General features: G+C 32.2%; 1 protein-coding gene and 2 long non-coding RNA genes across 5 annotated transcripts; 2 read left to right on the top strand and 1 right to left on the bottom strand.

The window, feature by feature from the left end:
• Positions 1-2336: 2336 nt before the first annotated feature.
• Positions 2337-15813, bottom strand: LOC149495419 (serine carboxypeptidase-like 18). 3 transcript variants are annotated; one of them, XM_089722258.1, is made up of 14 exons: positions 15555-15808; positions 15338-15474; positions 5360-5436; positions 5145-5267; positions 4819-4921; positions 4697-4734; positions 4350-4451; positions 3986-4072; positions 3720-3860; positions 3369-3440; positions 3169-3287; positions 2780-2893; positions 2638-2698; positions 2337-2543 (listed from the first exon to the last, which is right to left on the bottom strand). In XM_089722258.1, the coding sequence occupies exons 1-14, from the start codon at positions 15692-15694 to the stop codon at positions 2460-2462; spliced, it is 1398 nt and encodes a 465-aa protein (XP_089578384.1). In that variant the 5' UTR covers positions 15695-15808; the 3' UTR covers positions 2337-2459. The 3 variants fall into 3 exon arrangements, with proteins under 3 accessions (XP_089578384.1, XP_089578385.1, XP_089578386.1); XM_089722259.1 differs by lacking the exon at positions 3369-3440 and having other exon boundaries at positions 15555-15813; XM_089722260.1 differs by lacking the exon at positions 4350-4451.
• LOC149495420 (uncharacterized) lies at positions 6563-9806 on the top strand. Its single transcript, XR_016321109.1, has 2 exons — positions 6563-7140; positions 9155-9806. It is a non-coding gene; the product is annotated as an uncharacterized LOC149495420 (long non-coding RNA).
• On the top strand, positions 11508-14667 carry LOC110009499 (uncharacterized). Its single transcript, XR_016321110.1, has 2 exons — positions 11508-12456; positions 14471-14667. It is a non-coding gene; the product is annotated as an uncharacterized LOC110009499 (long non-coding RNA).
• Positions 15814-16320: the final 507 nt, after the last annotated feature.

The raw sequence follows: 16320 nt of genomic DNA, 5'->3' as shown, positions 1-16320 counted from the left end.
TAATTTTTTTTTTTTTCAAATATGAGAGGAGGTTGAAACGTAATCTAGCCCAATAAAGCAAAGAGATTGTAAGTTTTTTAGTTTTGGGTTTTTTCTTCCTCTTTTCTCTCTGGTTTATCTAACTCTAGCTTTTATTTTGGACTGCCATTGTTAATCAGCGGTAGCCTCCTACTTTTCTTTGTTTTTTTTTTTGTTATTGTTGCTTTGCCTCCATGTTTAGAGTTCTTTTGTCCTTTTTCTATGATGATTTGGTTCCTTCTTTGTGAAGGTTTGCTATTAAAATGTATAATATTTGATTTTATTTGATTGAAGAATTTAAATCTTGTTTTACTGATGTGTATCTTCAATCAATAGAGCCTCGTAGTGCGGCCTGTTACTCCATTAATGCTATTAACACATAGTAGCTTAAACTCATCCGTGTACGTCATACCCAATAAGTTTTTGGAAAAGCAATCCATGTATAGAATATCTGGAGAAATTATTTTGTCGTCCAAATAAATTAAAAGACTAATTGCTATTATAAAGATTTATATCGGCTAATGTTATTTTCAAGCGGAAAAATTCAATATTATTTCTTTTAGTTTTAGTTTTAGTTTTATTATTCAAAAGAATAAAAAAGAATAAAATAATTCTTTTATTATTGAAGGATAAACAAACTTTCTATTAATTATGATATTAAGTTCTATGTCCGGTTTAATTGAGTATTTGTAATACTTGATTTTATTATTAATGAATCATATTTCTAAAAAAAAAAAAAAAAAAAAAAGATTGCACATCAAAGCATAATCTAGTAGTAAATACATTTATAACTTGATAATATATCCATATTCAAGTCCCTATCTAGGGGTCTAAATGAGTTGAATGGGCATACGAGCTGTTCGAGCTTGGCTGGAAAAAAGTTTGAAAATTTTGGCTCAAATCGAGTTCGAGCCGGCTTGCAAGCTGTTCGAACTCAATTCGAAAAAAGTTTAAAAAAATTCGGTTTGAATCCTATTTGAGCCAACTTATTTAGTAAATGAGTCGAGCTCAAGTATAGTGATATTTAGCTCAAAAATTCGTTGAGCCTTATCGAGCTTATATATATATATATATATATATATATATATATATATTTTAAATTTACCCAAGCCTCGACCTTCAAGCTAAAACTTTTTTTAGTTGAACTGGAGTCTCAAGTCGAGCTTGAGCCTAAAACTTTTAGGCTCTTCAAATTTCAAGCTTGGTATATTCGAGCTCGACTCTGCACGTTTACACTCTTACCCCTCCTCAATATCTAAAAAAAGAAAGAAAAGCAGAGGAACTAATTGCAGACAAAAACTACAAATTAAGTAGACATCTCATGAAAGGGAGCGGGATCGAAGAAAGCATTGGCTTTATTGTAATGTAAAGCATCATTTGCCAAAATTTGAAGATTGACATGTTGAAATTGCAACCTATGCATCAGTCCGTTGGAATATGTGAATATATAAGTATAAAATTAGAATAATATATATATATATATATATTATTCTAATTTTATACTCCATTCATCCTATAAATATAATTTTATTTTTTTTTATTTACATTAAATTACAGGCCATTTTCTTTTTAAAAATACAATTAACTTATTCGTTATCTAATATCCCCATATTTAATATTTTTTTCATTTAGTTTTGTATTACAAGTGTCATATAATATTAATATAAACTTATATTAGAAAAAGTATAGGTAAATATGTAAATGTTTAAATTATATTAAATAGTTTTCTTAATTTATAGGAAAATAGAAATAAGTCTATTTAATGGGACAAAGAATGTAATATTTTATTTCTTTTATAATTTGTGCGGGGAAAATAGATGGAGAAAATGTACTAATTTTATTAGCACAGCATGATAATGAAATCATTTGCCAAATGTATCATTAAAATACTAATAGATCAATCTACTAGAACAGAACACCTGTGTAATCAAAGTAGCTCACTCGATGTAGCACTATTCATTCTTTACATTGATGAAGGAAAAAAAAAAAAAGCCCTTCAAGTATTTTCTTGAGGATCTATAGGCATGACATGGACCGAATCAATCAAAATAAAAAATAAAGTCAGGTTAAAATATAAATCGAATTCAACCAATTAATTTATATTATTACATTGAATCAAATTGATAATTTAATTTGACTTTTAGAAAAATATCCAATTTTGCACTAAAGCCAAAACCAAAATAAAGATTTTCGAAATCGAACCCAACACTTTTTTTTATTTAAAAAGTTAAATGAGCCAAAATAATACTGTTGGCTGCACAATATTAGTAACACTTCGTTTCTTTATTTCACAAATGATAGTTCACCATTGGAAAATCTTAAAATGTAATATAAATTGCATGCATTATTAATTTGTAGAGATTTTTTTTATTACATGACAATTTTGAGTACTCAGAATTCAAATACCGAAAAATAATAACAAGAGGAGCAACAATTTCAACTTAGAGAGGATAATAATGAATCCACCTTTGAAACATCTCATAACACTCTCTTCGATAATACTCCGGCGCAGTGTGACCCCCACCCTAAATAAGGTAAAAAAATTATATTTAATATCGAGAGGTCTTGATTTCGAGTTTACAAATATATAATATATCAATAAGGTAATAATTTACTTGCCTTAACAGTTGCGTATGTCAAATAAAATTCATCTTCTGAAGAACAATATTTTATTGTGTATCTACATTGATGATCAAAAGGCGTAAGTTAGTTTGGGGATTTTTCGGTCATTCAACATTAATCAGAGTTGGAAAATACTTACCCTGCAATTTGGCCATCAACAAGCCATGGTCGCCAGTTATCATCAACAGTCAAATTAAGAGACTTTATCCATTTCTCAGTTCCAACAAAAGGAACCACCATGTCACGGTCTCCGCTGTGGCAACATAAAATTTTATTGCAATAAGTATCATATCGGTTATTGATGTATATTTAGATTATTTTTTATTGGCAAATGGATTTTGTTAAGTGTTTTCATACTTGAATTTGCGTTGGTATTTAGATAAATTCATTCCGACGGTTACTCTAAATTTTGATTATACTCCTGATATTACAGGTAAAGTTACTTTTAACTATAAATTCATTTTATAATGTGATCAGATTAAGCTAAAGCAATGCAAATTAGACTAAATAAAATATTTAACTAATTACCTTTCTACTAGAAGTACCAATCTTTTGGTACTAAGGTATCGATTAACTTGAACAACGCTTGGAACATTTTTTGTGTATGATAAAGTTTGATTGCACCTTGACCAGTTTGGCACTCGTCCCTGTTAATAAGTATCATTACAAACAACACTTCAGCTTAGCATTGTTAACAATCATAATTCCTACTCTCAAAGTAATCAAACCTTTCTAACGTGTAAAGCATCTTGCACTTCCATATTATTTGCCCACACATAAGACATCGCATAATTAAAATTCTGCAAAAGTTTATATAGTTGTCAATACTTAATCTGCTAGAAAAATATGCAAGAAATTAAGTCGTTTTGGATTCGTTTCAATCGGCTTTTTTCGAATATTGGGGATGTGGGATTCGAATTTGAATCTATTACCAGGTCGTATATTTTGGTGTGCCAATCGGATTATTCATCGTTAGGAGTTTCTTTGAATTAGATAGACAATTACTATCTTTAATTGGGAGTAAAATGTCAGTTGTAGTTGAATTAATAAAAAAAATATTCTGATGATAGGAGAATTACTCGACACCACAGATCGGGAATTCTTGGTGGTGAAAGGATGAAATTTGTAGATTTTTCTTTCATGGATCTTCGATTTGCTTCCGGGGATGCAAAAAGACAGTTAGGCTCCAAGATCATATTTCTATACAGATCTTTAACACACTGCAAACATAGAAATTTGAAGACTTATATTTACCAGCTAAACAAAAAAATAATAATAAATAAATAAAACAACATAAATAAAAAAAAAAATCAAAATAACGAATTTTTTTATTTTATTTTTTTACCATTTCATAAGTTTGAAGGGCAGCTACACATGCTGTGTTGGATGGATCTACATTCACATACATCTCATTGCAGCTCTTTTTAAGATTCTGGAAAAAGATAAATTTAAGCCACACCAAATAAGTTACTAACGCCTGAATTCAATAAACAATTTTATGGAAAAATACTTGTGGAAAAGGAGTAACTATAAACTCCTGGAAAAAAAGATTAGTCATAAATCAAAATAATAAAATAAGTTACAGACATCAAAATTTTCTGAAATTTGTTTGCATAAGAAATTTTGAACCTGGAGATAATATAAAATGAACATTTGCTAAACTAAAATGCTAAAATGCATAGACCATAGAGAATGAAATAATAGATTACCTGAAATTGTTTCTTTGAAATTAGGGCCATTCTGTAAGCAAATATTATTTTCGAATTTTCATCTATAACTGAATCTGTATAGGGGCTGCCAAGCAGATATCCCTAAAACAAAATTTAAAAACATTATTATGGATTTCATGCTATTTACTTAAGACGACGTTTGGTTCGCTTTAAAGTCTATAACGAAATAATCTCTATTTATTAACATAATTATTAATCTGAAATATAATTCTTTGGATTTAGTATTCAGTTTAATTTAGTTTTAACGGGAACCAAACGTGTTCTAAAATAAAAAAAAAAAGTAAATAAAAAAGAAAAAAAAACACATTAAAATAGAAAACATGTACCTTGAGATTCAGGTATGGATAGACTTTTGCTTCATTACCTGCAAATCAATTGTGATGGAGTCAAGCTTGGCAAGCTAGAACACATAGAATTATGAGTTGATAAAATTTTGAAATATTATTACCTTCAACCACTTTTTGAGTGACCAATGGAACAGTAATGCCTGAGTAAGAATCACCACCAATAAACAGCTGAACTAGCAAATACTGTGGGTTTTCTAGCAACCACTGCAATAGGGTTTGGGAACTTTAATTATTACATTTTGATTAACAGATGTTCTTTTCAATACACCAAAAATGCTAAAATGGGATAGGAGATGTCAAGTTTGAATCACTAATTACCTCCGTAAGTAGCGGCGGAGTTAGGAAAAATAGTTTGCGGGGTGAAACAAAATTTTATAAATTTTTTTTAATATGAAAATTTTGATTTTCATATTTGAATTTTGCTAACCTTCCTCAGAAATTGGTAAGATTGCTCTGCTGATTTTGAGTCTGAAGTGGACCATCCTTCTTGAGTTCTGGCATAAGAGAAACCTGTCCCAACTGGTGCATCCAAAAATATAATGCTGGCTGTCTGAAGAATTATGAGTAATTAAGGATCAATTAATTTTTTTTTTAATTTTCTGGGGAAGAAAATAACTAAATAATGTAATTAATGAAAATAACCTTTGTCCATGCATATGGGTAGTACTTCAATTTTGGCAAGCCCCCAGTGTAGTTGTCTATGTCAAACTCCAATGGTCCTTAAAAAAAAGAAAAAAGAAAAATATTATTAAAAATTTATATTACTATGTATTAGCACGGTCATGGGGTTTAGAAGGGATATTAACCTTCGGCCTATCTTGGCGGAATACAAATTTGATGGACTGAGATTGATATTTGCTGGAGGCCTGTCTTGATTTCTTACCAACTCAACAAAATCTTATTTCCTACTTCTGACATTTTTGTGATTTGACGTTTCAATCAAACTTTGTCAAAAGATTAAGTTGACAGATGAATCGATTAAATAATGTACCTCATCATGCATGCCTGGTCACTTTCTCTTAAAAAATTTCAACTATTAAAAATAAAATAATTCGCTATCGTATCGTTTTGTTTATATGGTTTGATAAAATATATATATTTAAAATTTAGTGAATAAAAATTATTTTATTCTTTTTATCCTTCACTCATTAAAATGTTAATAAAAATCATTCATTTAGTGAATAATCATAAAAGTTATTATGAGAAAAATAATTATTTAAATGTACAAATTTAAAAATTTTATAAATATTTTAGGACATTCAAAAAAAAAAAAAAAAAAAAAAAACAATAAGCAAACAAAATGAGACGGAAGGAATATATATAATTAGCTAACAACTATATCATTTATCATTAGATTAATACCAACTGTTCTAGTAATTATTAGTTGTTAATTATTTATATAGTGATTTAAAACGAAAGTGTTCAATAAAAATAAATATTTGATTAGATAAAAATAAATATTTGATTAGGTAGAGTAATATTTGATAAAATCTTTCTAAAAACTATTATAGGTATTACTTTACCGAACACTATAATCTATATAAAGTGTTTTCAATATCTATCGCAAATGTTGTTGCCAAGCAGAATTATAGTGAAACGACCCGAAAATTTAATTTCGTAGAATTTTCATTTAAAAATTAATTTTTTTATTTCAACCAATGAGATTATACCACTAGTATTTTATTATTGCTAAACTGGACCCATAAATCAATTTGATTTTTTGAAAACCAAGCGAAAAACTCAAAAATCAAGCAAATTGAGCCAAATCATAGAATTAGACCAAACCGGTTCGAATCGAACCGGAATGGTCTAGAAGCTTTAGAATTCTCCTTCTTTTCTTTTTTTTCTTCTTTTTCTTTTCTTCTTCGGGGGAACAGCGTCGACCCACCCTCCTCTTCTCCTCCTCTCGTTTTTCCGACCGCCTGAGACCAGTGCCGATTCCGCCTCAGCCATTGCCTCCCTGCCGCTGCCGCCTCCTCACCGCAGCGTCTCCGGTATCTCTCCCTTTCTCCCTCTTTCCGTTCGATTTCAGCGCAAGTCAAAGAGAAGCAGGAGGCTGTGTAATCGCGAATCGAGCTCCACCTGCGATTCCGGCCACCTGAGTGTGAGTCACGTCGACCTGAGCTCCTTGCTCCGTCCCTTCGCCGTTCATTTTCTCTCCTCTCTTCCGGCGAGCACAGTAAGAGTGAGCTGCGATTTCACTTCGATTGGCAGACTCCTTCAGCGCTAACCTCTGCTTCTCCGGCAAGACCAACTAAAGACCGGCCGATTAGACCCTTCCATTGTCGCTAACAGCTTCGCCGGCCACTGTTTTCGTCAGTTCCGATCAAGCTAACGCCGGCAGAGCTGGATTTCGGGTATTTGGGTTACCACCGATGACTTAAACCGGAAATTATTCAACTTCCGATGCATTTTGTAGCCAGGTAAATTAATTTCAACCCGTTTCAATACATTTCATGAATTTTGATCATGATTAGGAGAGTTGATATAGAAATGGAAATTCTTAGCTACTGTTATGCAAATTAACTAAGAAATGTTGATAAATATTATTAATGGGAGCTACAGTCTAAGTTTTGGATAAGTTAAATAGGATATATATACTATATATGCTAGACCATTGAGGAAATTTTGATTAAAAATGAAAGATTTGAAGCATAAATTAAGCTATTGCGGAAAATTTAGACCCTAGCTTTTATTGTTTATGCATTCTTTAAGGGAATTTGGTTTTTTTTTTACTTTAGTCTGAATTAATAGCTAATTTAATGGGTAAGCATGAATAAGGAGATTTTAGTTTAGAAATAAGTATAGCGTGAGGGTGGCAGCAACCAATATTGTTAATTGGTTGAACTATTGTTGAACTATAAACCAAATGAAGTCGTGAATTAAGTTCTTAGTGCGGTAAGCATAGTATATAAGTTTAAGCAAGGGAGAACCTAGTGTTTGATGGGCAGTAGCTATTGCAGATAATTGATACCATTTTATATATAAACTAATGTAATAATGGACGTACATATATTTTCAATGTTTTTATATGATTAGTATTGGTTATATCTAGAAAGGGAATTTTTATGTCAAGATGGAGAAAGATTCATGAAGCTTTAATTGATATATAGTTAAGTTGTTAATTGGGTTACTTAGAATATGCCTTTATTAAATTGTAATTTAATTGAACCATCGGTTCTTAATAGCTAGTTTAGAATTTAATAAATGTTTAAGGACGTTGTTGACATCTTAAGTAAAGAATGGTTGATAATATTATTGGACCAGGTTGAAAGTTACTTTAAATTGTAAATTTATAGTTGAGTGTGACATTGCTATTTAAGGAGGACGGGTGTTTAAATTGGTTGATCGCCCGATGGATGGGCTGTGTGATTGATGATTGTTAAGTATATTATTGTGATATTTGAATAGGTAAATAGCCCAATTTTTAGGGGAGGTGCTGCCGAAATTTCGATAGAACTTAGACTAGTTTTAGTTAACAATATAAAGTAATAAGTTTATTTAGAATAATTCTATAACTTAATACATAATAAATAAAGTATTCTAATTATTTTACTATCATCACTATTTACTTAATTATTCAATTACTTATTTATTTTCATTATTATTATTATTTCTATCATTGTTGTTTATTGTTAATATTATTTATTTATTTGCATTTGAGTATGAATGTCTAATTGTGCATTGCATTCCGATGTTTAACTTTGCAATATTTCTGCAATTAATTGCAATGCTTGATTAGTTGTGATGTGACAATGCCTTGCTTTGTTTGTGTGGAATTGGGATGAAGTGGGTCACCATGGGTTTGTGAGACTGTTTCTGTTATACGGATCCTGATTCTGATTCTGTTATATTCTGATTCTGTTATATGGATCCTGATTCTGTTTCTGTTAGCCGGGTAAATGGGAGATCGGCGCCCCCGTGTGCACCTACCGTTACCGTTACTGTTAACCACAGGTTGGCTTCTTTATTGGGCGCACCGGATAATCTAGATTTGATCGCAGCCCGCAGGGTGGCCTCCTGTTGTGAGCGCCTGATGATCTAGATTTGATGGAGACGACCGGGTTGCCTCCTGTTGGTATGGAAAAGAAAAGAGAGAATGGAAAAATAATGAGAGGGCTGGTCAAGTGAGGATTAGACCGGTCGGCCAGTATGGGGGATCGGCTCCCTGGTGCACATGTGAGAGGATGAGCCATGTGGGAGGACGGCTCATCGGGGGTTCGGTGACTCCACTGACTAATTTCCACGTGATGTGATTATATGAAGATGTTAATAATTGTGAGTGCTGGTGATATGCCATTTGTGTGACTGGCTGTGTGAGCATATACCTAGTCGGATGACTAGGTTGATATATTTATACAATTGTGTGAATGCATGTGTTGTGCAATAATTATTATTCATTAATAAACTCACATCTCTTTTGTTCAAATCTTTCAGGAAGTAGCATTTTCTAAATCCCAGTTATAACTCTGCTCTTCACCGTTAAAATGAAATTCGCTAATTTTAGTATTGATCAATTAAATAGATAAATGTCCGAAGACTTATATGTATACATCCGTCAGTAAACTCCGCAGTTATAGAACTTGTATACTTTTAAGTTGTGTATTATTATAGATGGAATAATTCTGTGAGCCTGTATTATAACTATAGTGTATTGTAAGCAGGGAAATTTGTAAATGTTTAAAATTTTACTGAGATAGCAAATTTGTAGTGTTTCAGGCTTGCTACGGGCCTCGGGGGCCTTAAGCTTACCTGGGCCCTAGTGCCGGTCCGGCCCATGGAAATGGGTCGTGACAAAGTTGGTATCAGAGCTTAGGTTAGGGTTCTAGGACACAACTGCGGAGTATAGGAAATTTCTTTATGTTGGGATCGGCCGTAACCAACATAAGGAAGGAAACTTGTGATTTTCCTCCCTAAGGAATAGAGTAATACCTGATGGTAGTGGATTGGCCTGATCACCCAGTACACTACTTTTCATGCGAGCTCTATTCCTATAGTGAATAGGATGGTGTAGAGAATAAATAGATTTTTCATTTGTATGGTGGATTGATGAATTTTGGGTGATTAGGAATCGGTATTTTAGTATTCAGTTCGGCTACTGAATTTCTTTAAAATTTCTTTTTATTGTTTTATTTACTTGATATTGATATTTAAATTTAAAACCTCATTTTTATTTTGAATTCAAATTGTGTTATGATAAATAAATTGAAAATTGATTATTTGTATAGAAAATTATTTTTGAAAGTTGTCTATTTATATCACGGGGCCAGTTAGGTAAAACAACAAGGTAAGTTGATCGTGAGTATGGTTAGAACTTAAAAGGAAAGTTTTAAGAAGAACAAGATTAAAGGTAGTAATGAGAAATGATGATGTTAATAAGAAGTAAGTAGACAATTAATAGTTGAAATAAGGACACAAATGTTGGAAAAGTTTGAGGAGACAACTTTAGTTTAGAAGCGAGGTTGCAAAATAAATGGAAGGAATAACATTAGGAATGGACTTGAATGGTTTAAGGATATAGAAATGGTATATGTAACAAGGTGTAATATATGCTAGGAGCAAGTGGTAGACAAATCAAAGTAATTTATAAATATCTTACTCGACTTGAATAAGAGAATATTGTTTGATTAAGGACAAATGAGATAGGTAAGTTAAATATAAAGTTGACTCAAGTTAGTGATAGGTAGACGTATGGCTAATTAAGACTTTTAATTAAACGTTAAGACTATAGTTTAGAAAATTCTAGTCCATGACATGGACAGAAAAGTGAGAAGTTATTAGTATATATGCATTAGGCGATAAAAAGCTAATGAGATTGATTTGATGTGATATTTGGGTGTTAAGATAGCATTAGGTCAGGACTTAAGAAATTTTTATAGAAGACATTTGTATTGATGTGTAATTTGATAAAAGCGTATAGTTAGAGTAAATAATAAGTTTTAGATCGAAATGTTGGTGATTAGATAGATCACGATTAACAATGATTAATAGACGAAATAATTAATAAGAATACTCTAATATATCTAGAATGGATTAATAGGCAACATAAGCACAATGGAAGGTTATCAAATGAGATTTGGGTTATTAACTGAAATTTGAACAATTAAAAGATGTTATTATGAAAGTCGATTTTAGTGGTAAGTATTAAGATAACTTGAGGAATAAGTACCAGAAAGAGACGCTGGCGGTTAAGTGGAAGGAGTGAAAATTTTTATAGGAGTGAAATAGCTAGGGGCCACAGTGATCTAGGAGCTATATAACAGATGAACTAGTCTATGGTAAAGATATCATAGGGACAATCAAACTGGTATAGATGAGAAACAAAGACAGTTATTTCGAAGTGCCCTATGATATAATAGACAACGGAAGTAACAGACGATTTTTCTTAAAGTTTTGAATTAAAGTAATAAGTTCTTGAATATTTGATTAATAAGAGTTTTAGTAAGTATATATGTAAATTAAATGAGATAATTTTTATCACTATATATAAAATCAAATTTCAATTATTTTTAGTTTTCGTAAGCTATGTATTATTATTATTATTATTATTATTATTATGCATGTTACTGCTAAACTCGGTTTTATTGAATGACTTCCTAAAGATTTCAGTAGCTGACTGATAATAGAAATTGGAGGTTATAGTAATAGACTTAAGTTTCCTGTGAGTTTTAATCAAGTGACAATAGATGTAATAGATGGTTGAATGAATACATTTTGAGTGTGATGGAACCTTGTTTGCTAGTTTAAGGGGTTTGAGTTATAATGAAACCATCCATTCATTATTCTTGGATGTCAATCAAATGATAATTTGTTTGTTAAATATCCTTACATGCTTTCTTTTCTAGTTGCATTCCTATTTCTTGCTTATTTCTAAAATTCGAGGACGAATTTTTATAAGGGGGGGAGATTGAAACGACCCGAAAATTTAATTTCGTAGAATTTTCATTTAAAAATTAATTTTTTTATTTCAACCAATGAGATTATACCACTAGTATTTTATTATTGCTAAACTGGACCCATAAATCAATTTGATTTTTTGAAAACCAAGCGAAAAACTCGAAAATCAAGCAAATTGAGCCAAATCATAGAATTAGACCAAACCGGTTCGAATCGAACCGGAATGGTCTAGAAGCTTTAGAATTCTCCTTCTTTTCTTTTTTTTCTTCTTTTTCTTTTCTTCTTCGGGGGAACAGCGTCGACCCACCCTCCTCTTCTCCTCCTCTCGTTTTTCCGACCGCCTGAGACCAGTGCCGATTCCGCCTCAGCCATTGCCTCCCTGCCGCTGCCGCCTCCTCACCGCAGCGTCTCCGGTATCTCTCCCTTTCTCCCTCTTTCCGTTCGATTTCAGCGCAAGTCAAAGAGAAGCAGGAGGCTGTGTAATCGCGAATCGAGCTCCACCTGCGATTCCGGCCACCTGAGTGTGAGTCACGTCGACCTGAGCTCCTTGCTCCGTCCCTTCGCCGTTCATTTTCTCTCCTCTCTTCCGGCGAGCACAGTAAGAGTGAGCTGCGATTTCACTTCGATTGGCAGACTCCTTCAGCGCTAACCTCTGCTTCTCCGGCAAGACCAACTAAAGACCGGCCGATTAGACCCTTCCATTGTCGCTAACAGCTTCGCCGGCCACTGTTTTCGTCAGTTCCGATCAAGCTAACGCCGGCAGAGCTGGATTTCGGGTATTTGGGTTACCACCGATGACTTAAACCGGAAATTATTCAACTTCCGATGCATTTTGTAGCCAGGTAAATTAATTTCAACCCGTTTCAATACATTTCATGAATTTTGATCATGATTAGGAGAGTTGATATAGAAATGGAAATTCTTAGCTACTGTTATGCAAATTAACTAAGAAATGTTGATAAATATTATTAATGGGAGCTACAGTCTAAGTTTTGGATAAGTTAAATAGGATATATATACTATATATGCTAGACCATTGAGGAAATTTTGATTAAAAATGAAAGATTTGAAGCATAAATTAAGCTATTGCGGAAAATTTAGACCCTAGCTGTTATTGTTTATGCATTCTTTAAGGGAATTTGGTTTTTTTTTTACTTTAGTCTGAATTAATAGCTAATTTAATGGGTAAGCATGAATAAGGAGATTTTAGTTTAGAAATAAGTATAGCGTGAGGGTGGCAGCAACCAATATTGTTAATTGGTTGAACTATTGTTGAACTATAAACCAAATGAAGTCGTGAATTAAGTTCTTAGTGCGGTAAGCATAGTATATAAGTTTAAGCAAGGGAGAACCTAGTGTTTGATGGGCAGTAGCTATTGCAGATAATTGATACCATTTTATATATAAACTAATGTAATAATGGACGTACATATATTTTCAATGTTTTTATATGATTAGTATTGGTTATATCTAGAAAGGGAATTTTTATGTCAAGATGGAGAAAGATTCATGAAGCTTTAATTGATATATAGTTAAGTTGTTAATTGGGTTACTTAGAATATGCCTTTATTAAATTGTAATTTAATTGAACCATCGGTTCTTAATAGCTAGTTTAGAATTTAATAAATGTTTAAGGACGTTGTTGACATCTTAAGTAAAGAATGGTTGATAATATTATTGGACCAGGTTGAAAGTTACTTTAAATTGTAAATTTATAGTTGAGTGTGACATTGCTATTTAAGGAGGACGGGTGTTTAAATTGGTTGATCGCCCGATGGATGGGCTGTGTGATTGATGATTGTTAAGTATATTATTGTGATATTTGAATAGGTAAATAGCCCAATTTTTAGGGGAGGTGCTGCCGAAATTTCGATAGAACTTAGACTAGTTTTAGTTAACAATATAAAGTAATAAGTTTATTTAGAATAATTCTATAACTTAATACATAATAAATAAAGTATTCTAATTATTTTACTATCATCACTATTTACTTAATTATTCAATTACTTATTTATTTTCATTATTATTATTATTTCTATCATTGTTGTTTATTGTTAATATTATTTATTTATTTGCATTTGAGTATGAATGTCTAATTGTGCATTGCATTCCGATGTTTAACTTTGCAATATTTCTGCAATTAATTGCAATGCTTGATTAGTTGTGATGTGACAATGCCTTGCTTTGTTTGTGTGGAATTGGGATGAAGTGGGTCACCATGGGTTTGTGAGACTGTTTCTGTTATACGGATCCTGATTCTGATTCTGTTATATTCTGATTCTGTTATATGGATCCTGATTCTGTTTCTGTTAGCCGGGTAAATGGGAGATCGGCGCCCCCGTGTGCACCTACCGTTACCGTTACTGTTAACCACAGGTTGGCTTCTTTATTGGGCGCACCGGATAATCTAGATTTGATCGCAGCCCGCAGGGTGGCCTCCTGTTGTGAGCGCCTGATGATCTAGATTTGATGGAGACGACCGGGTTGCCTCCTGTTGGTATGGAAAAGAAAAGAGAGAATGGAAAAATAATGAGAGGGCTGGTCAAGTGAGGATTAGACCGGTCGGCCAGTATGGGGGATCGGCTCCCTGGTGCACATGTGAGAGGATGAGCCATGTGGGAGGACGGCTCATCGGGGGTTCGGTGACTCCACTGACTAATTTCCACGTGATGTGATTATATGAAGATGTTAATAATTGTGAGTGCTGGTGATATGCCATTTGTGTGACTGGCTGTGTGAGCATATACCTAGTCGGATGACTAGGTTGATATATTTATACAATTGTGTGAATGCATGTGTTGTGCAATAATTATTATTCATTAATAAACTCACATCTCTTTTGTTCAAATCTTTCAGGAAGTAGCATTTTCTAAATCCCAGTTATAACTCTGCTCTTCACCGTTAAAATGAAATTCGCTAATTTTAGTATTGATCAATTAAATAGATAAATGTCCGAAGACTTATATGTATACATCCGTCAGTAAACTCCGCAGTTATAGAACTTGTATACTTTTAAGTTGTGTATTATTATAGATGGAATAATTCTGTGAGCCTGTATTATAACTATAGTGTATTGTAAGCAGGGAAATTTGTAAATGTTTAAAATTTTACTGAGATAGCAAATTTGTAGTGTTTCAGGCTTGCTACGGGCCTCGGGGGCCTTAAGCTTACCTGGGCCCTAGTGCCGGTCCGGCCCATGGAAATGGGTCGTGACATATAGTAAAATAATTTTTACTGTTTTTAAAATTTAATTTTTACCACGTAAATTTAGTAAACGTTTAATAAAATAAATTTAATTTATTCAGTGGAAGAATTTAATCTAAATTACCTAAGTTTAATTTAATTTAATAAAATTCAAATGAAATAATTTAACGTTTGAAAATACCCTTATTCACCCCATGTTTTACTTAAATCTTTTTCTATTTTTTACCCTAAATATTTAAGTCTAGCTCCATCCCTGCCAAATCCATTTGAATAATGAATTAAACCAAATTCAAGTATTAATTATGAAATTCCATTCAAGTGATTCGTGAACATAGAGAAACGTACTGAATTTTTTTAGATTACAATCTGTACGTTTCTCCTTCCTTCGTTTTGTTTAGCATATCAAAATGGAAAATTAACAAGAAGGAAAGGACACAGCAACTAAAGAGGGAAGAGAGAGAGAGAGAGAGAGAGAGAGAGAGAGAGAGAGAGAGAGAGAGAGAGAGAGAGAGAAGTTACCAATTTCATAGATGAGTCCACTGAACGAAGAACAACCGGGTCCTCCAGTTAGCCACAGAAAGAGAGGGTCTTCTTGTGGATTTCCTTGTGATTCAATGAAGTAGTAAAATAGCACAGAATCATCCACACTTATGTACCTATTACCAAGAATCAAAGCATGTAGAATAAAACAAAGAACAATTTCAAGAAACTAAAACCTGACGGAAATATTAATTACCCGGTTTCAAGTTTAAATGGAAGTTCGCCGTCAAAACCAGGCAAGTAGCTGACAATTTCGCCGGAGAAGACAACTTTTGCTAGCACAAGTAGAAGAAGGAGCAGTCTCCACCACATCCATTTTAAGCGACTAAAAGACATGAATTGTGTTTATTAAAAGCTTGGACTCGACTTCGTCTCATTTATGTGCAGTAATTCTTTATTGATTTAGAATGACCTACAGTGTACAATGTGGTAGTTGCTTGGACTGTTGAACAGTTTCGGTTGAAAAGAGATTACAAGAACAAAAGAAAATAAAAAAGATTATAAGGATAATAATGGTCTCATAGCCACAAAAAAAAAAAAATCATAATAAAATAAAATAAATTACAAAAAACAAGTGAACATTTTAAGTTTTATTCACTGTAAGAACTGGAATAGAAAATTGAATCCCAATTCTTTATTCGATGGTTGGTTAAGACTCCGTTTGATATAAATAAATTCAAAATGTGAATTATATATGAAATTTTCTTATTTAGAATAAATTTTTAAAATTTATTTGCTTTTATTTTTAAAATATCATTTACATAATAATTTTAAAAGGCTAGAAAATTGGAGAGTTTTGGTATAAAATTTTGGGCTATTTAAATTTGTGGAATCTAGTTAGAAATTCTACTTGTTTTTAGTCGTATTTGATTTAGTTATATTCAATATATAGAATTGAATTTGTAAAATTTAATTTCTCATACCAAATACAAAAATTTAGATTTATAAATGAATTTCATACA

This window comes from Jatropha curcas, chromosome 6 (assembly GCF_041381405.1).
Source record: "Jatropha curcas cultivar XTBG-Jc1 chromosome 6, XTBG_Jcur_1.0, whole genome shotgun sequence".
NCBI lineage: Eukaryota > Viridiplantae > Streptophyta > Magnoliopsida > Malpighiales > Euphorbiaceae > Jatropha > Jatropha curcas.
Note: the sequence above shows the minus strand (reverse complement) of the source record. Positions and strands in the feature narration are given on the sequence as shown.

What these genes read in the sequence shown, in the direction of transcription:
- LOC149495419 (XM_089722258.1), bottom strand. Translation starts at nt 15,694, where the DNA reads ATGTCTTTTAGTCGCTTAAAATGGATGTGGTGGAGACTGCTCCTTCTT. An exon ending in ACCCATATGCATGGACAAAG is followed by an intron (nt 5,268 to 5,359) that starts GTTATTTTCATT and finishes ATAATTCTTCAG; the next exon opens with ACAGCCAGCATTATATTTTT. An exon ending in CACTCAAAAAGTGGTTGAAG is followed by an intron (nt 4,735 to 4,818) that starts GTAATAATATTT and finishes ATTGATTTGCAG; the next exon opens with GTAATGAAGCAAAAGTCTAT.